At 36.4% G+C, this 21535-nt stretch overlaps 1 protein-coding gene, 1 long non-coding RNA gene and 1 other non-coding gene across 3 annotated transcripts in view; 2 read left to right on the forward strand and 1 right to left on the reverse strand.

Moving 5' to 3' along the window:
* Nucleotides 1-21535, forward strand: part of OSBPL8 (oxysterol binding protein like 8) — a 166572-nt gene that overhangs the window by 104735 nt on the left and 40302 nt on the right. Inside the window, exons 6-9 of the mRNA XM_040490424.1 lie at nucleotides 8309-8379; nucleotides 14369-14446; nucleotides 16205-16306; nucleotides 18304-18507. Coding sequence (XP_040346358.1) covers nucleotides 8309-8379; nucleotides 14369-14446; nucleotides 16205-16306; nucleotides 18304-18507 — 455 coding nt within the window. The remainder of the gene's footprint in view (nucleotides 1-8308; nucleotides 8380-14368; nucleotides 14447-16204; nucleotides 16307-18303; nucleotides 18508-21535) is intronic.
* On the forward strand, nucleotides 9119-9249 carry LOC121041129 (small nucleolar RNA SNORA41). The gene has a single exon (XR_005795576.1). It is a non-coding gene; the product is annotated as a small nucleolar RNA SNORA41 (small nucleolar RNA).
* On the reverse strand, nucleotides 19539-19940 carry LOC121040716 (uncharacterized). The gene is made up of 2 exons (XR_005795416.1): nucleotides 19828-19940; nucleotides 19539-19593 (listed from the first exon to the last, which is right to left on the reverse strand). It is a non-coding gene; the product is annotated as an uncharacterized LOC121040716 (long non-coding RNA).

Genomic DNA, 21535 nt, shown 5'->3' on the forward strand with positions numbered 1-21535 from the left:
GTTCTCTAATTTTCCCCTCATACTCCTGGATTTTTTTATCTCTCTTTTTCTCAGCTTCCTCTTTTTCCATAACTTTATCTTCTAGTTCACCTATTCTCTCCTCTGCCTCTTCAATCTGAGCCGTGGTGGTTTCCATTTTGTTATGCATTTCGTTTAAAGCGTTTTTCAGCTCCTTGTGACTGTTCCTTAGTCCCTTGATCTCTGTAGCAAGAGATTCTCTGCTGTCAGCTATACTGTTTTCAAGCCCAGCGATTCATTTTATGACTATTATTCTAAATTCACTTTCTGTTATATTATTTAAATCCTTTTTGATCAGCTCATTAGCTGTTGTTATTTCCTGGAGCTTCTTCTGAGGGGAATTCTTCCGCTTGGTCATTTTGGATAGTCCCTGGCGTGGTGAGGACCTGCAGGGCACTTCCCCTGTGCTGTGGTGTATAACTGGAGTTGGTGGGTGGAGCCGCAGTCAGACCTGATGTCTGCCCCCAGCCCACCGCTGGGGCCACAGTCAGACTGGTGCGTGCCTTCTCTTCCCCTCTCCTAGGGGCGGGATTCACTGTGGGGTGGGGTGGCCCGTCTGGGTTACTTGCACACTGCCAGGCTTGTGATGCTGGGGATCTGGCGTCTTAGCTGGGGTGGGTAGGCAAGGTGCACAGGGGCAGGAGGGGCAGGCTTAGCTTGCTTCTCCTTAGGTGATCCACTTCAGGAGGGGCCCTGTGGCAGCAGGAGGGAGTCAGATCCACTGCTGGAGGTTTGGCTCCGCAGAAGAGCAGAGTTGGGTGTTTGGGCGGAGCGAGCAAGTTCCCTGGCAGGAACTGGTTCTCTTTGGGATTTTGGCTGGGGGATGGGCGGGGGAGATGGCGCTGGCGAGCGCCTTTGTTCCCCACCAAACTGAGCTCTGTCGTCCAGGGGCTCAGCAGCTCTCCTTCCCTTTGTCCTCCAGCCTTCCCGCTTTCTGAGCAGAGCTGTTAACTTATGACCTCCCAGACGCTAAGTCGCGCTTGCTGTCGGAACACAGTCCATCAGGCCCCTCCGCTTTTTGCAAGCCAGACTCGGGGGCTCTGCTTGGCCGGCGAGCCGCCCCTCCGCCCCGGCTCCCTCCCGCCAGTCCGTGGAGCGCGCACTGCCTCGCTGCCCTTCCTACCCTCTTCCGTGGGCCTCTCGTCTGCGCTTGGCTCCGGCGACTCCGTTCTGCTAATCCTCTGGTGGTTTTCTGGGTTATTTAGGCAGGTGTAGGTGGAATCTAAGTGATCAGCAGGACGCGCGGTGAGCCCAGCGTCCTCCTACGCCGCCATCTTCCCTCTCTCCCCCAAAACATATATTTCTTCTGGGACATTTCATTGTACTGAAAAATAAATTTAGATGCATTTATAATTATAATTAGATGCATAATAATGTCTATCTGACATCATTAGAGGAGAGGTTCTCCACTAGTGACATTGAAAGATAATTTTGTCTTACTATTTTGAGCATAACCTTCTTTTCATTTTAGTTTCCTTGGGAAAAAAATTACTTTTTTGTCACTTGTACCTTAACAAATATGTTGGAATTATATGGAATTATTATGGAAGTATGTAAAAAATTATACTTTATCAATGATGATAACACTTGTATTTTGTTAACAACGTAGAAGTTAAGGACAACGTGTTCATTTGTTTAAGAATAATATTCCAGGGACACCTGGGTGGCTCAGTCAGTTAAGCGGCCCAGGTCATGATCTCACGGTTTGTGGGTTTGAGCCCCACATCAGGCTCTGTGCTGCCAGTTCAGAGCCTGGAGCCTGTTTCGGATTTTGTGTCTCCCTCTCTCTCTGCCCCTACCCTGCTCACACTCCATCTCTCAAAAATAAATAAGCATTTAGAAAAATTAAATAAAAAAAGAATATTCCATTGGATTAGTAGGAGGAAGTAAACTCTGTGTATTACTACACTACTTGGAAATATCTTTATGACCACAGATTTAGGGAAGACTTTAAGACCAGAAAGCACTAACCATTAAAGGATGAGATGACTAAATTTGACTACATTAAAATTAAGAGCTGTTTATAAAAAAAAAAAAAATAAATACATGGAATAAAAAGACAAGCCATAGAATAGGAAGTTATTTATAAAACACAGTTGGTAAAGGGCAGTATCTGAAATACATCAGAATTGCTATATAAATCAATAAGAAAAAGATAGGCAATAAGTTGTGTTTTGTTTGTTTTTTAATGCACAAACGATCTAAAGAGGTCCTTCACAAAGAGAAAGTTAAAATGACTAATGTGAGAAAATGCTCAACATTGTTAATAGTCAGGGACCTGCAAACTAGAACCTTACGGATACATACACACACATATATATACACACATATATGTACACATTGATAATACACACCCAACAGATTAGCAAAAATAATGTTTGTCAATATTGATGTGGACATGAATAAGGAGAAAGGAGAACTCTTACACACTATTAGTAGAAAAATAAACAATTTTGTTATCCTTAAAATTGAAGACACACATATACTATAACCCAAAAATTCTGCTTCTAGGTTTAAACTTAGGGAAACTCACGGATATATTTGTGTGTGTATATATATACATACATATATACATATACATATATATACAGTGTGTGTGTACACACACACACATATGTTGACTAGGATACATTTCAGAGTATATTTGTGGCACCATTGTTCATAAAAGAGACAAACTGGGAACAACCCAAATGTTTATCTACAATCAATGGATAAATGGTGATATAGTCATGCAATAGGATTCTAATCATCAATGCAAATGAATGAAATACCTGCTTGACATGCTGGTAAAGAATGTTTGCAAAAGTCAAGGTAGTTACTTTTGAGAAGAGTGGATTGAGGGGCGCCTGGGTGGCGCAGTCGGTTAAGCGTCCGACTTCAGCCAGGTCACGATCTCGCGGTCCGTGAGTTCGATCCCCGCCTTGGGCTCTGGGCTGACGGCTCAGAGCCTGGAGCCTGTTTCCGATTCTGGGTCTCCCTCTCTCTCTACCCCTCCCCCGTTCCTGCTCTGTCTCTCTCTGTCCCAAAAATAAATAAACGTTGAAAAAAAAAATTAAAAAAATAAAAAATAAAAATAAAAAAAAGAGAAGAGTGGATTGTGATCAAGAATGGCACTGGGAGGTGGGGAGGATCTTACAGGATTTTGACAATTCTGTTTTTTTTATTTGGGTGGTAGTTATGCAGATATTCACTATATACATTAAATTACACATTTATGTTTTATGCATTTTTCTGAAGCTGTCTTTCACATATTTAATAAAATAATTGCAAGTAACAGAGTACACTGTTGTTATTTTTTGGATCAATTTATCAAATTTCTGTGTTTGAAAGGGTAAATAAGGATTAGACCTTTCTTTTCAGGAATTCACAGTCAAGTATGGAATATGAACATGAAAAATAATTGAAGCAGATTGTGATAAATATGGTAGTACAAATGTATGAAATGCTCTATGTCTCAGAGAAGAGGACTGCTAACTATGCCTACACAGTCAAAGCAAGGCCTGTCAGAAGAGGTGGCCTTAGGTCTTCAGAGGTACCCTGGCATTCTAAAAACAGCATGAATTTTATTTTACTATTTTTTTTTATTTTATTTTATTTTATTTTTTTTTTTTTTTTTAATTTTTTTTTCAACGTTTATTTATTTTTGGGACAGAGAGAGACAGAGCATGAACGGGGGAGGGGCAGAGAGAGAGGGAGACACAGAATCAGAAGCAGGCTCCAGGCTCTGAGCCATCAGCCCAGAGCCCAACGCGGGGCTCGAACTCACGGACCGGGAGATCGTGACCTGGCTGAAGTCGGACGCTTAACCGACTGCGCCACCCAGGCGCCCCTAATTTTATTTTTTTAATTTGAGAGAGAGGGAGAGGCATGTGCGTGCAGGGGAGGAGCAGAGGAAGAGGGAGAAAGAGACTTTCAGCAGTTTCCACACCCAGTGCAGAGCCTGATGTAGAGCTCTATCTTATGACTGTGAGATCATGACTTGAGTGGAAATCAAGAGTCTGAAACTTAACTGACTGAATCACCTAGGTGCCCCATAAAAACAGCATGAATTTTAAAGTTAGACCTAAGTTTCTATCCGCTCTGACACTTTCACTTAGTGACATTAATCAAATTACTTAATTTCTGGGAGCCTTGATTTCCTCAATTCTATAAAATAGTTAATATTTGGGATTTTTTAATAATTTTTTTGTGTAATGTTTATCTTTGAGAGAAAGAGAGAGCATGAGCAGGAGAATGGCAGAGAGAGGGAGACAAAGAATCCAAAGCACAGACCCCAGGGTGAGGCTTGAACTCACGAGCTGTGAGATCATGACCTGAGCTGAAGTTGGACACTTCACTGATGGAGCCACCCAGGCACCCCAACATTTGGAATTTTTTGTGGTGTTTTAAAGATTAGAAACTAAAGCACTAGCATAAGTGTCATAATCACAAATGTTCTTACAAATGAATATTGGTTGCTTTATTGTTTTCATTAGTACTCTGTTACTTATCATTATTGATGAATGTATCAGAATTAGGCAGGTAAAAATTGGTTAAAGGGATATAGACTAAGTGAGGAAGGATGTCAAAGTGGAAGTCTAATAAACTAATAGAATAGAGAAGGCTGGGTGAGTTTTTATTTTCATTTTTATTTTTCTCCATTAAAAAAAATATATTTATTTTGAGAGAGAGAGAGAGAGAGAATGCTGGTGGGGGAGCAGCAGAGAAAGAGGAGAGCAAGAATCCCAAGCAGGCTCCTTCCACAGTCAGTGCAGAGCCCAACAGAACCCAACATAGGGCTCGATCTCACATACTGTGAGATCATGACCAGAGCTGAAAACAAGAGTTGGGACACTCAACTGACTGGGCCATCCAGGTGCCCCGATTTTTTTTTTTTAATTGAGGCATAACTTACATATAGTTAAATGCACAGCTTTTTGAATTTTAAGTTACACATAGACACATGTAACCAGTTCCCAAATCCGCAGAAGACTCCCTCATGCCCCTCAAATCAGTTCCTCCTACAACAAAGATAAACCACTGTAACAACCTTTAACACTATAGATTAGATTTGCCATTTCCTGAACTTTATATAAATGGAATCATACAATGTGTGCTTTTTTTTTTTTAAAGAGAAGACATGGCTTCTTTCACTCAATATTTATGTCTGTTTTATGTAATAATAATTGGCTCTTTTTCATTGCTGTGCAGCATTCCATCGTGTAAATATACTGCAATATATTCTATTAATAACCATTTGAGTTGGTTTCAGATATTGGCTATTATGAATAAAGCTGCTTTGAATATTTTTGTACTTTCTTTTGATATATATACAACCATTTCTTTCAGGTATATCTAGGATTAGAATTGGTTTGTGTAGAATACCCATATATTCAGATTAAGTACATACTTTCAAATAGTTTTCCAAAGTAGTTATGCCCCTTTATACTCTCATCAATGGCAAGTAGACTTCCAGAGGCTCCACATTCTCATCTGTACTTGGAAAGTGTTAGCCTTTTTAGTTTTAGCATTTTGATGGGGATATAGGTCTCTGTTATCATTGAGGCAGTAGGGAGAATAGCAGGAAGATCATTTACTGCTAAAGTCACTGATACACAAACTTGGTAAAAAGTCATGATCTGAAACCGTTCTGCTTTTTTTTTTTTTTTAAGTTTATTTATTGATTTTGAGGAGTGGGTGCACAGGAACAGGGGAGGGGCAGAGGGAGAGAAATAATCCCAAGCAGGCTCCGTGCTGTCAGTGAAGAGCCAGACACTGGGCTGGATCTCACAAACCAGGAGATTATGACCTGAGCCAAAATCAAGAGTGAGACAGTTAACCAACTGAGCAACCCAGGCGCCCCTGTTCTGCATTATTAATAATTATGGTCAATAATAACGTGTCATAGGCTTTAGGATTTTGTCTATAAATATCACTCTAAAAAATTAAAGGAGTGGGCGCCTGGGTGGCTCAGTTGGTTAAGCGGCCGACTTTGGCTCAGGTCATGGTCTCACAGTTTGTGAGTTCGAGCCCCGCGTTGGGCTCTGTGCTGATAGCTCGGAGCCTGGAGCCTGTTTAAGATTCTGTCTCCCACTCTCTCTGTTCCTCCCCGTTCGCACTCTGTCTCTCAAAAATAAATAAATATTAAAAATTAAGGAGTAATTTTAAAGTATTTTGAATCACCACACATGGTGGAAAATAAAAGCCTAAGAAGTATTTTGGCAGACCCCTTTTTGCTTCTAATAAATATGCTTTTATTTTACACGTCTTTAGGAAACCAGCTTTATACAGACTAAAGTGTCTAGAGTGACACTTTGTGCTTTGCTTATTTTGGAATTACCCTTGAAAACTTAGTGTACAGTCTGGCAATATTTCCTTTTTAAGGCTTTTGAACATTTTTGTATGTTCCTTGCACATTATGCTGATTATCTACTTGTACATTATGCTGATTATCTACTTGTATTTATCCTTAGTTGAAACTCCCAAGTATTTGACCAGACTTGGCATCTTGCTTTATCCCGCTATAATTTTAAGTAACTTGGGAGTCATCAGGGCCAGCTTTTAAAATAATGATTGGCAAGTTTGAGGTATAGAGAATCTTTTAAAGTGGTATATTCATTTACTGGGTTTGGCAGGTAATATACAACAAAGGTTTATGATTGTCCTTTTTTAACATTAGAAACTTTCTGTGAGACTTATTTGCATGTCAAAGTCTATTCAGATTTATAACTTTTACTTTTGTTTTAATTTACTATTACGCTTTTAAAATAATGTGTGAAAGTAGAATGGTTTCTACTTCAAAATGGGTGTTAATCTAATAAATGGATTGGGCTAGATTCAGCTGAAACCCAAGTCAGTAGAGAAATTGAAGTTGAAAGTCTCTTCTTGTGAGAATAAATGACGTCATTTTTTTTTATATTTATAATATATACTTTTAGAAAATTTTGTTCTTTTGTACATATATGTAGAAAATCTTTGAAGTAACTTATGTGAGTTTGTTAGTATTAAAGATTACATATTAACAAAATGTTATTATTCTGAGTAAATATATAACTTCAGTTTGCTTTATACTCAAGTCTAAAATTTTGGTTATTTAAAATTTCATGTTGCATTTATGAAAGTTCTTTTCCCCCTAGTATTGGGTTTGAGTGATCCTTCTCCTTACCATAGTTGGGAGGACAGGGGGAGATTCCTTCTTCGTATTACAGAAAATAATTCAACCAAATCTCTGGATTAGGAAATTGGAATGGATTTGTTTTTAGCTAATATAAACTAAATGCAGAATAAATGGTATCACTGGTATGTTAGAACGGATTTCTAAATGCTTCAGGCAGTGGTGCTACTGATGATTTTTTAAGTGCTGCTTTATGAACAATTATATATATATATTTATTTAATACAGGCTTTTATTGGATTTAGAACAAATAATTATAGGGAAGAGTTAATAATACTTTCCCTCAAAAGTAGAAAGAACATTATTAAAATGAGTACTCCTTTTACTTGACACAAAAATTTCAGTATTAACATTTCTCTCATTGTATTATAATAACATTAATTTGTTAATTGCCTTGACACAGTGTTACATTAATGTGTTACATGAGTGCAGGGATCTGTGCATGTTCATCCCAGTGCATTGGTGTATTTTAGATTTATCTTTTTACAATTTGTGCAGCATTAGTGCCAATGATCATCTTAAGAGTCAATATTAACTGAATGTGTACTATGTGGAAAATGCTATGCTAAGTGTTTTCTTTTTCTTTTTTTTTTTTTTTTTTTTTTTTAATGCTAAGTGTTTTCTAATGGATCCTCATGTAATTCTCACAGTAAGCACATTGTTAGATTTTTTTAAGTCTGTCCCTCAACCTAGATTTATTTCCCTAGTCTCTCAAAACCAGTTCTGGAGTTGTTTCCAATTTGGCAAGAGGTGTGAAAAGTATGTTGAGTTGTTTCTGTCAGTTAGGATTCTTCATTAGAAAACCGCTCACTAGAATAAAAGCTCCACAAGGCCTGAATTTATACAAAGTGTTCTGAGATCACAGAAAAGAGGTCTTGAGCTTGATGTTGATGGATTCAGGAAAAGACTTCATCGCCTTTGGAAGCCTTAATTTATTTTAAAGAGTTATTAAGCTACGTATGATCCCTTAGAAATCTTTTAAACTGTAATAGTTTAACGCTATGTTTGGTCTAGGCTTTTTATACCAGTGTTCATAAAATATAATGTATATTTGAAATTGGATGACTTATATGCCTCTACTTTCTAATGCCTACATGCTATGTAGTAATACTGAAATGATGACAATGTGTTTTAAAGGTTTTGACAGAGGAAAGGAAGACATTTCTCAAAATAAAGATGAATCTTCACTTTCTATGTCAAAGAGCAAGGTAAGCATATGCTGTCCCCAAATACATTATTATGGCATTTTTCTAATATTTAAGATGAGGAACTAACACTAAAATCCTATCCAATTTTTATGACATGTTTTTATGTTGGTTTATCTAAACCATGATCCACTGGGGTTGATATGGCTGCTGTTGATTACTTGGGAATACAGTCTGTTGGTAACCAGTGTGTTCTCTCCAGAGTTCTGTTGTTTCTGGTATGTCTATTATAGTAACAGACCGAAGTCTGAGGGTTCCATTCAGATAAATTCTCAGGATTTGTGTGTGGTTTTGTTTTGTTTTAATTCTTAAGTGTTTTGAGTTTATCTGAATGACTATCAAAATACATACATTTTACCAAAGGCTGAAGATCTCCTGTAGTAGCCTGCAGTTGAAAGATCTCTTCTTAGATAGAATAAGATAAAGTTTCCTAAATTAATGATTCTCAAACTGAGATACTTGTGCATATTCTTACTGTTGAGAATTTGTTCTTTAAAGGGTAAAATTCAAATTTGAGAAACATTGTGTAACACATTGGTTTTCCTTTCTTAATTCACTAGATTTGCTATAATTTGTTAAGGAATTTGACTTCTGACTATTATTTCTGGTCAGGTTTAATAGCAGAAGCAGCTTTTGTTTGTGGAATCAAACTTCAGTGACTGTAAGAAAACCTATTTCTTAAACTAGTAAATTCTCTGCTATTCTCAGCACTGGATTTTGGTTTTAAAACCCCTTATTTTTCTTCCACAGCTACTGGTCTGCGGCTGTTCTTATGTAGCAGTTGTGGCATACCTCTGTGGGAGAGAAACTGTTCCATGATTAAACACCTCTTTCTTAGCAAAATTGAAGTGGGCATATGTGTGACAAACAGAAGATGAAAAAAACCCTACATTTTTGTTTCCATTCATGGGAATGATTGGGAGGAGTCCATGATATGTATATATAATTTTACATAAATTTTATCCACACTTTTCAAGTATTCATTACATAAATATCATATGTGTAAAAGTACTCGGGATGAAAGTTTAATAGTAATTCATATATATATAAAACATATGAATGAGAAATTCCTTGATCATTTTATATGAGATGTGTTATTAAAGAAAATTAAAGAGGAAATAATTTATCTTGGGTCTTCAGTGCTAGAAATACAATGAAATTTATAGAACTGTAAAGACCTATTTTCAGGCAGTTAATGCCAGAATTGGTGAATATGTAGTAGAGCAGTATTCCTATTCAGAAGCCTAAATACTTAAATACTTACATATCACAGTCACCCATATGAAGTCTCTAAATTGGGAGGTGGGTGGCAGAGAGAGCAGGGAGCCTGAAAAGAAAGTTTACATACTTTACTGGAGCAGGGTGCATTAATGAAAAAAGCACAGGCTTTAGAAATGCACTTTGAGAACAACAGCACTGATCATATATGACTCTTTAAATTTGAATTAACTAAAATTGACTGAAATTAGAAATTTAGTTCCTCAGTTACACTAGCCACATCTCAAGTGCTCAGTAGCCACATATGGCATTTCTGTCATTCAGAAAGTTCTGTTGGACAGAACTGTTTTAGAATAAAAAGTGTGAGTTTGAATCTTACATATGTTACCTATATAGATACTAATTACAGTGATATTAATAGCTATTTTGTATTAAGAGCTTACTGTGTGTCCTCTTAACTCTCATAACGATACTTGAGGATACGGGTATTATCGGCCCCATTTTATAAGTGAACAGACTGAAACTTAGAGAAATTAAGTAACTCTCAAGAGTCAAAGTGGCTTTAGTTTTCTTGCCTGTGCAAGGCAAATAAGATCCACACCCCAGACTGTGATACCGCAAGTGCCTGGCAGAGTACCTGACTAATAGTAGGTATTTGAGAATTCATTTTCTTTCTTTGAATAAGAATTACAGTGAGGGGCACCTGGCTGGCTCAGTAGGTAGAGTGTGCAACTCTTGCTTGTGGTTGTGAGTTCAAGCCTCACTTTGGACATAGAGCTTACTTGAAAAGAAAAAAAAACAAAAAAAGAATTACAGTGAATGACTGGGGATTCTTAATGTGATAACTAGTGTAAGTAAGATTATACTCATCCTGTTATTTTCCAAGCTGGAACCTATTGATTCCATCTTTAGGTTTAATACTTGTTAATTCTGTTAGCTGAAGAGATTCATAATTGCTAGTTTGTCCTTAAATATTTTAACACATAACCTAGTCTCTTGTTTTTCACAACAATCTTAAAATTTATACATTTGTCATTAAACTACATTCACATGGAGCATAACTGACTTTGTCTCTCTCTCTCAAAAATAAACATTAAAAAAAATTTTTTTTTTAAATTTATGAGTTATGCTAACAGCTCAGAGCCTGGAGCCTGCTTTGGATTCTGGGTCTCCCTCTCTGCCCCTCCCCCACTTTCACTTTGTCTCTCTCTCTCTCTTTCAAAAATAAATAAACATTAAAAAAATTTTTAAAAATCAGTATGTGTAACTGAGCCCATCATAATTTTAACTGTATACTTTTCTGAACTTGATACAAAAAGTAATAATACTGCCATTTTGATCATAAGATTTGGGATTAAGTTATTTCTTAAAATACATGATTAAGACCAGTGAGCACAATGGAATATACCCTTTTTTTGGAATACACCCTTTTTTACCCCCACATTTTTTACACCCCCCCCATTTAAAAAAATACGGTTTCTATTTCTCATGCATTCTGTAAATGAGTGTGAATTGGAAAAGTCAGTTAGTGAAGTCATCCCATCTTCCTGTTAGCATTTTTATTTTAATGTTTATTTACTTTTGAGAGAGAGACCGAACGCGAGTGAGGGAGGGGCAGAGAGAGAGGGAGACACAGAATCTGAAACAGGCTCAAGACTCTGAGCTGTCAGCACAGAGCCCGATGTGGGGCTTGAACTCATGAACCATGAGGTCATGACCTGAGCCAAAGTTGGATGCTTAACCAACTGAGCCACCCAGGTGCCACCCTGTTAGCATTTTTAAAAGAATTTTTACTTTAAAAATTTGTTTTTAGCTTATTTATTTTGAGAGAGGGGGAGTGGGGAGGGGCAGAGAGAGAGAGGAAGGAAAAGAGAAAGAATCCCAAGCAGGCTCTGCATTGTCAGTGTGAAGCCAGAGGTGGGACTTCAACTAAAGAACCCTGAGATCATAATCTGACCTGAAGTCAGGTGCTTAACTGACAGAGCCACCCAGGCGCCCCTAAAAGAAATGTTGTCCATCTCAACAGGAGTAACCAGCAAGGGTACTGTGTCTAGTGGGATAAAAGGAATCCTGTTAACAAGGATAGTGGGTTTTTGAGCCAAGATCTATTTATTGACTTGATTTTCCCCTCAGCCGTACATCTGCCCATCTATAGATACTCTGAATCATCTATCACTTGCTATAAAAAATATATTTACTTGGACATTTAAAAGGACTTTCCAAATCAGAATATCTGATATAGTCATAGTAACTTCTTATCATCATCATCACCATCATCATCATCATCATCCCTTATATATGTAGTATTTTTTAGTTTTCAAAGCAAGTTGAAAGTATTCTCATATAATGTTCATTTAAAGGTCAAATTTTTGACAGCATTTGCAATCTAGGAGATAGTCACAAACCTGAAACACAGTACATACAACTACGCTATACACATCATATACACTACCTCATTTAATTATCAAAGGAATCCTTAATTCCTGTTGTTCGTGAATATAAATCTTAAATTTGAGTCTGGCTGAGAGTCTGTGTGAATAGTTTTAAAAGGTGAGAAATCATTAAAAAGGTGGCCAAGAGCCTGAGACTGGGAATTAGGTAGACCAGGGAACAAATCCCAGCTCATCTACTTACTGCCTCTATGACTTGGGAAGTTATTTTTAGTTGGTTACTCTTGGTTTCCTTATTAGCAAAGGGGAGATACTACTACTATCTCATAGGGTTGCTGTGAGGATGAAGTATTTAGAATAGTTTTTGGTAAAGAACAAGTAGCCATTAATTTTCATTAGCATTTATTCTTCATTTACCAGTATCTAAGAAGTACATTATAATACACATTTTCCTATTAATCTGGGGAAAATAGAAATCATCCTGTTCTTCTGACAGTACCTTTGCCATCCTTGGGTTCTCAGCGGCAAGAAGAAGACAGAGACCTGTTTGGCTTGAGGAATTTTGTAAAATTGTTTTGATATCATAATCTGTGCCATTCTCAGAGTAAATTGTATGGTGTTTCAAGTCTAGTCCTGAAAGGAGTGACTTCAACAAAAATTTAATTGGGTTAACCCCCACCTCCAGTAGTTTGTAGTTCTCTTCTGTCTAGTTCAGCCAGTTATTATTACCACCACTGTAATAACCCATATTTTATACCTAGTAGCAGAGGCATTTTCAGGAGAGGTAAAAGAAGTGAGTTGCAAATGCTAGTTTAATTTTCATTTTATTAATTCATCAGGTATTTGGTGAGCCCTTTCTTTTCCCCAGGTGTTACCTGGGTATCATTGGTGAAAAAATATGGTCCCTGCCTTCATGGTTTTTAAAATTGAGTGAGGGAGTTTATACACAAAGTTTTTTGTTTTTTTTGTTTTTTTTTGTTTTTTTTTTTATCCGTGAGCACACCTAGTGATATGCACATTGGCAATTCAGCATTTGAAAACCACCATTTGGATCAAGCCCCCCATACTTTCTTGGCACTAGGAGTCACGCTTAGAACTTTAAGTACCTGTGTCTAACAATAGATAAAACAATAGATAAAAATGAAAATCATAGAACACAAAGCACTAAACATGTTTAATTGTATTGTTCCAAGATTTACAGAAGCAGTTTTCATGTTTATGCTCTTTTATTCTGGTTAAAGATGTAGTTTCCTTAAAAGAGTGTTGGATTAAGAGACCTAGATATCCCTGTATATTTATTATTTATTGTTAGTTTAGAAGATCATGATTTGTAAAATGGAGATAAAACCATTTGTTAAATCTATTTTTCAAGGTTCTTGTGAAGATCAAATGAAAACAAATATAAACAAAGTCTGGAAACAAGTTTAAGACCATAATACTCAAGAGGCACTGGATAGGTAGGAAGAAATAGATGTTAGGAATATTGGTTTTTAAACACTACAAATGAGATAGTGTTTTAATACTAATTTCTGAAGATCTATATATTTCTTTCCATTGGAGAAGTAGCAATAGGGCAGTACGTGCGGTAACTTGCTAAAATACACGTGGTTTGGTTTTTTGATTTGGAATATTTTAAGTGTTAAAAAATTAACATTCCTTTGGATACTTTTGTTTTAAGAATAAATAATTGCGTATGTTTCCTAGAAATTGCCTAGAAAATAGAATGCAAAAATTTACAAATGATCTTATTTAATCTTATATTGTGGTTTAATTTATTGACTAGGTTATTTTTAAGTCTGTTTTTTTAGTAATCTCCACACCCAATGTGGGGCTCAGACTCAAGATCCCAAGATCAAGAGTTGCATCCTTTTCTGACTGAGCCAGCCAGGCGCCCCTGATTAGTGTTTATTTTAGTACTTTTGTGGGTTTAACATGGATTAGTTTTTAAACACAAATGCTTTATAGGGAAAATTGACATTTGAAAATTTGTATTTGGCTGTATATGCTGTATATAATTTGTGTATAATGTATATAATCTGTATAGGCTGTATCACAGTGATAAATGGGAAGAATGTCACAAACATAGCTTTAACATTAATTTTTTTTTAATTTTTTTTTAACGTTTATTTATTTTTGAGACAGAGAGAGACACAGCATGAACGGGGGAGGGGCAGAGAGAGAGGGAGACACGGAAGCCATCAGCCCAGAGCCCCACGCGGGGCTCGCACTCGCGGACCGCGAGATCGTGACCTGAGCTGAAGTCGGATGCTTAACCGACTGAGCCACCCAGGCGCCCCTAACATTAATTTTTATATGCTGTATGTATAGAATAAGTGAAGGTTTTAATTATTATTTCTTTTTTGTTCATTTCCCTGTGATTTCAGTCTGAATCTAAACTTTATAATGGCTCGGAGAAGGATAGTTCAGCTTCAAGCAAGCTCACAAAAAAAGAATCTCTCAAGGTTAGTTTCCACAGCTATTTCATAAATAACATTATGCTTTGCATGTGCTTTTGAAAGTAGGATAACAGAAAAAGATGTATCTCCTAAAGAAAGAAAAATAATGTTAGACAGGCACACATAAAAACTGTTACTATTTGTGTGGCACACTGGAGTCAACTGAAAAGGCTACTTGATGACCATCCAGTGCCGCTTCAGGCCTCACCTTGCCGTCCAGAGGCTGAGGACTGGTGTATCTGCACAATTGTACCTGAGTTAGGCATATCACTGTGTTGTAGAACACATGGGAAGCTGTGATGCTTTTTGACATTCAAGTTTACTAAAAGTCATGGGCTGAATTTGGCCCACAGATAGATATTTTGTTTCACCCACACAATGGTTTAAAGATTTGCAGTAACAGTTACAAGTTCAGATTTCCAGCCCCTGTCTAAGAAATACTCCCTTTGGACTGTTTTCCAGAATGACCACAGATCCTTGACCTTAAGAAATAACATGCTTTCCAGTCCACTCTAAGTCCCTGCATGGTCTATTTTACCCCCCTTTTTTTTCTTACATCTGATCCTATATGCATTTGTATTTGCAATCCCATATTAAATCTGTTAATTCAGATATGAATATTAATAAGGACCAAAGTCTGAAGTATTTTGGTTGTATAATTATTAAAACTTCTTTACTATTTAGTGCAACTAGGAAGGTTTTATAGCTAAGAGAAGTTCATCACTGGGAGTTTTCCACTACTCTTCTCTCGTCTGTGTAATAACAACAGAGCAATAATGAGACTGTTAATCCACTCCTGCCTTCCTAGACTATCTCACAGGTGACTTTTGAAAGTAAAACTTTAATATTTTGATTGAATAAATACCACTTTGTGGTTTCTTAATTATTTCTTATATCATAGTACAAAGAAGGAACAAAATTGCCAGTTGCAAATAATCATAGCATTGTTTGTAAAATGAAAAACTGGTAACAGAGTGGATTTCCATCAGTGAGAGAACTTACTAAGAAAAATTATAGAAGCAGTATAGCATGGTGGTTAAGACCATGTCTTTTAGAGCCAGTCTGCCTCTGAGTTGTGCCTGCATGACTTACTAGCTGTGTGATCCTGGGCAAGTTACTCTCTGTGCCTCAGTTTTCTCATCTGTAAAATAAAGATAATAATTGGCCTACTTCCGAGGTTATTTCAAAGATTAAATGAGGTAGTACATGTAAAGTGCTTATTAGTACAGTAATTGGTGCACAGAATATGCCCAGTAAATATTAGCTCTTACTGAGATAGGCATGGAAGTGCTCCAAAAAATATTGAATAGAAGAACCTTTTTAAAAAATGTGTTTAAAACGTAGAACCACAAAAGCTGTATATTTTTTAGGTTGTATACATAGAAAAAGCCTGAAAGGATAGTGTTTTCTGGAAGTGTTAACAGTGGTCAGTTCTGAGGATTGGAATAGGATAGGGTATAATAAAGACAGCTTTAGTTTTTTATTTGTGTTGTTTGAAATTCTTACCATGAGATTGGATTCATGTAGTATTGTGTGGCTAAAAGTAAAATTCTTCAAAAACATACAGAGCTAGTGATCAGAAAAACAAGATTCTAAACTCTAAAAATTCCTACCAGCTCTTTAAAAGTTCTTTTATCCTAAGAAGCTAGAATTCTAAAAGAGGTTTAGAATTGTATGCTCTACATTCTATAGACCTAAAAAAATTGGAAAGAAATTGCCCATTTCTAGTGAATTTTTAATTTTTCTATTATTTCTGCAAAATAGGTGCAAAAGAAAAATTACCGAGAAGAAAAGAAAAGAGCCACAAAGGAGTTACTCAGTACAATCACAGATCCTTCTGTTATTGTTATGGCTGATTGGTTGAAGGTCAGTTTGTGTTGAAGCTTGAATTCAAATTGCTGGATGTTTACCTACAGGAATAGGAAAGCCCAAAGAGCACCTAAAGCCTACAAGACAAAAACAACTCCTGGGATGATTGTTTTTCACTGGCAAACTATTAATTGTATCCCAGAGGTTCTATGTTCTAGTCATAATGGGAGAAGGAAACTTAATATTGTCTGTCTTGACAATAACATTGAAAATGGATAGCAGTTCTTTTTAAAGGGCTTTTTGATTTGTGTGACATTTATATAATCTAATTTTGCTGTTTAAATTATTAGTATTTATATAGGTGTGGCATGCATTATTGAGAAGATATGAAACAAAGTTAATATAAAAATTGTTATTTGGAAACGATTAATTTTCAGAAAAACATGCATATTGCTGTTTCCATACCTTCTTTTGGCCTCGGGTTATTTCCATTTACCTTTATTTACTTTTTTATCATCCCACTCTTTCTTTCTCATTCTTCTTTGGTAGGAATCTTTCAGACTAAATGCAAAGTGTAAGAATGATCTAGTGAGACTCTGTCTCCCAGGAAATTTTAGTATCTGGCATTAATCTAAAAGTCACCCCAGCCCTGAAAGCTTTCTATTCTCCCAAAACATTGGTCCAGCCTCCAACGTATAATCCTTATGAGATCTTTTGTCAAAGTTCTCTTACTAAAATGGGAGCCCAATGATAGTTTCCTTGTTAGTTCAGGTAGTGCTGGGATCTTCTTCAGTGTTGTACTAAAGACACGTTCTGACTTATATTGACTCTACTTAGAAATCTTTATGCTGTATATCTCATGTGGGTTTTTCAGAGCTAAGCTTCCTCTTCTGACATAGGATTTCTGCAGCTAACCCCCTAAAAGTGTCCCTAACACATCCCCTGGCTGACTTTCTAAATCATAACCTTCATTCTGATCATTTTCCATCCATGTTATACTGTCACATGTCCCAAATACAAAATGTTATCTCAGGGTAACTCTTCCATTTGCTTCTCTTATCTCTGCGTTTCTTTTACATAAACATGTACTTTTCTCAAAGATTTTCTCTCTTCTTCATTCCTGACTCCAAACTCCCCATTTCTAACTTTTTCTTGTTTAGAGTTATTGTGGTATGCCTATTTCAGGGGTTAGGGAGCCAGCCCTATATTTATTTCATAATTCAGGTAAGTGCTTTGAGAGAGCAGATGTTTTATAGTAAATAAAAGTGAGGATAATCCTAGTTTTTATTCTAAGTAGATTAGCATTCTTTTCAGTATTGTGAATTCAGTGATTTGCATAGAAACATTTTTAACAGATGACAGAAATAGACATTGATAGGAAAAACCAGTTATAGACCTACTATTGACATAGCCTTAAACCCTGGGATGAGGAACATTTTGAGACTAGAGAGAGATTCATGTAACTGTGTTTTAAAATTTTTCCAAGAACTTAAATGGCATATTTTATGTAATTACTAAGAACAAAGTAACTTAAAAAAGGTAATTTTAGGGGCTCGAAGGAGGTTCTTCCCTCTTCCTACCACTCAGTGAATATTTAGGGAATGCCTGGTGTGCATGCTGGCAGTGACTTCAGTACTGTCGATGTAGGGGGTAAAAGGGGAAAGAATCTTAAAAGATGGAATAATCTTATACTCCCACAAATAAAATTACAATAGACGGTAAGAAGAAGAGAATCTTGGGACTAGGAAAAGTATATTTTAATGGCCCCTGAGCTGGCGTGGAGGGTTAGGAAAAGCATTCTATTCTACTTGGCACATTACTTTGAAACTGTTGACCTAGCCTCTAGGTAGACTTTAAGTTCTTCAGAAGCAGGAGCCATGCTTTTTGTCTTTCTGTGCAGTCCTTGACATCTAGTAGCTTAAAAAAAAAATCTATTGAATCTTAAGTGTATATGTTGTAGAAATTTTAGATATTTGCCATTACTGAATTTGTATCTTGTGGAGCAAAAAAGATAAAAACAGCTTTATTTCCTAAATGAACTTATCTTTCTGTAGATTCGTGGTACTTTAAAGAGTTGGACCAAGTTGTGGTGTGTTTTGAAACCTGGGGTGCTACTGATTTATAAAACCCAGAAAAATGGTCAGTGGGTAGGAACAGTCCTTCTGAATGCCTGTGAAATCATTGAGCGTCCATCAAAAAAGGACGGCTTTTGTTTCAAACTTTTTCATCCTTTGGAGCAGTCTATTTGGGCAGTGAAGGTAAGCACTCTTATATAGGTGAAAGGTAAAGATGACAATCTGTAAGTAGAACGGAGATAAATCAATTAACCTAATGATTGCTAACCTCTGCAAGCACTTCTAAATTTGCTTGTTTTCAAGTGCATTGTTCCTCTTTTTTCTCTACCCACAATGAATTGTGTACCAAAAGGCTTTGTTTACCATTAAGATCTAACTTAAGGGATCTTAAGCCACCTGGGTGACTCAGTCAGTTAAGTGTCCGACTTCAGCTAGGGCATGATCTCGTGGTTCGTGAGTTCGAGCCACACATGGGGCTTTGTGCTGACAGCTCAGAACCTGGAGCCTGCTTCAGATTTTGGGTCTCCCTGTCTCTCTGCCCCTCCCCCGCTTGCATGTGAGCAAGCTGTCTCTCTTTCTTTCAAAAATAAATAAGCATTAAAAAAAACTATAAAAAGATCTGACTTAAAATTTTTTGAGGAAAATGTTTCCCAAATTTACTCTGTACCTTATAAACTCTTATCCATGGGGATTCAGTTTGTAGTGTGTTTTTAAAAATTTGCAATTACCAGAGCACCTGGGTGGCTCAATTGGTTAGGTGTCCAACTTCGACTCAGTTCATGATCTCACAGTTTGTGGATTCAAGCCCCACGTCAGGATCTGTGCAGATAGCTCAGAACCTAGAGCCTGCTTCAGATTCTGTGTCTTGCTTTCTCTCTGCCCCTGCCCCACTCATGCTCTCTCAAAAATAAATAAAAATATTTAAAAAATAATAAAACTAAAAAGCATAACTGTGATCACTCCTGTGTTATAAAAGCAGAAACTTAATCAGGAAAATAGAAACGCCTTATTTGATTAACTACCAAGGGATTCTACAAACATTAGACATTCCATATATGCTAACGGAAATAATGAATTTAGTTACATTATTACAAAGCAATAATTGTTTCATTTTCTAAGAAGATCAGTTATACATGAATAAAGGGTTTAGATGTTCTCCCTTAAGGAAAACCACCTAATTGAGATATAGAGTTAAAATAGCTTCAGCTTAAAAATTTTTTTTTTTTTAGTGTTGCTTAATTAGGCAGTATACATACACCTCTTAAAAACCTGGACTTTTGGGGCACCTGGGTGGCGCAGTCGGTTGAGCGTCAGACTTCAACCAGGTCACGATCTCGCGGTCCGTGAGTTCGAGCCCCGCATCGGGCTCTGGGCTGATGGCTCGGAGCCTGGAGCCTGTTTCCGATTCTATGTCTCCCTCTCTCTCTGCCCCTCCCCCGTTCATGCTCTGTCTCTCTCTGTCCCAAAAATAAATAAACGTTGAAAAAAAAAAAACAAAAAAACCTGGACTTTTAACCTTTATTTCAGTAGTCTGTAGTCATACCAGGAATAAATTTAGGATTAGAGAGTTAGTTTCATTCTGGAATTAGGTACTTCCCATAGGGAAAGAATTTAACCCATAGAACCTCTGTTAAGTATATATCATGTGATTCTCAAGTAAGAAAAAAAAAAAACACTTTCAAAACCTTTTATGTACAGTATTCTTTACTACTACTCTTAGGAATTGTAAGGATTATAATGAATTTTTATTTTTTTTTAATGTTTTATTTATTTTTGAGAGCATGTGACTGGGGAAGGGGACAGAGGATTTGAAGCAGGTTCTCTGGTGACAGCAGAGAGAGCCTGATGCAGGGCTTAAACCCACAAACCGTGAGATCATGACCTGAGCCAAGGTCGAATGCTCAACCAGCTGAGCCTCCCAGGTGCCCCAGAATTTTAATGAATTTTTAAATTATTAAAAATTTTTAATGTCAAATTTATTGAATTCCCAATACTGGTGGGAGGAAAATTTGCACAATTAGACAATCATCAGAATATTTTCCACAAGCAAAATATGCTCAGGATATTGTTTAAACACCTTCAAAGTCAGTATCTATGATTAAGTAAAAGTAATATTTGTGAGTTTTTACTTTGTATTAGGGACTCGAACATTTTATATGGACTCTTTTTTAATTCTCATACCTTTAAGGAGGTTATAATTTTCCCCTGTTACCTAGGTAGAGAGATTAAGGCCTAAAGAGTTTACCTAAGAAATTTTTCTAGCATGGAACCAAGCTTGAAACCTAAGCAGTGTGACTAGATCCTACTCTGTGATGGTTCTAGGAACTGGCCCATAAATTAGAAAGCTATTTGAAAATACCCAAGGGATATTACAGTATTAGCTAAAATTATATTGACTTTTTCTACTTTTTCATTTTGAATCTTTACCTTCTTTATGTTTATGCTTCTCAAATTCATTTTATTCTTTGATCTTAAAACTTAAAATTATGCTTTACTATCAAAATTATACTGTGAGTTCATCCTCAGATTTCCTTCCCAAAGAATAACTGCGTTCACCTAAGATTAGCCTTGGTGATACTAATTATTTAGGGTTCTTGGTGTTGTATACTCCTAAAACAAATAACCCTCGCCAACAACAACAAAGAAAAAATTCCATTTTATTTCTGGAAAAATAAAATTAACTGTTTTAGTTAGTATTTCATAACAAGTATTTTATAACAAGTATATCAATGGTTGTAAAACAGATTTTTTTTCCCCTAGACCTATTCAAAATTCATTTCTCTTTTTCTTATAAATTTTATTTCCAGGTTTTTTTTTAGGCCTATAGAAATTTAATGTTACTTAGTATCTTTTGGATGGAAATTCTCTGTTAAATTAAACTTTGGTCTAGTATAATAAGTTGCAGGTTTTTCTTTACTATGTGAACCATAAATAGAGATCATGTTTAATGATAGCTCTAAGTTGTTCAACTTTCTATAAAAGATGTATACTTGTTGGAGGAGGAAAACTTTCCTTAATACTTACTTTCTTAAAACTTTACCTAATATTTTTTAAGCATAAAATTAAAGCTTGTTTGCTTTTAGATTATTATAGGTAATAGTGGATGATATGAAGTTGAGATTTCATAATATGAACTGTACACCTTTTCTTTGCTTTGCTTTGCTTTGCTTTGCTTTGCTTTGCTTTGCTTTGCTTTGCTTTGCTTTGCTTT

Source organism: Herpailurus yagouaroundi, unplaced genomic scaffold (genome assembly GCF_014898765.1).
Source record: "Herpailurus yagouaroundi ecotype Mexico unplaced genomic scaffold, PumYag 182, whole genome shotgun sequence".
NCBI classification, from domain to species: Eukaryota; Metazoa; Chordata; class Mammalia; order Carnivora; family Felidae; genus Herpailurus; species Herpailurus yagouaroundi.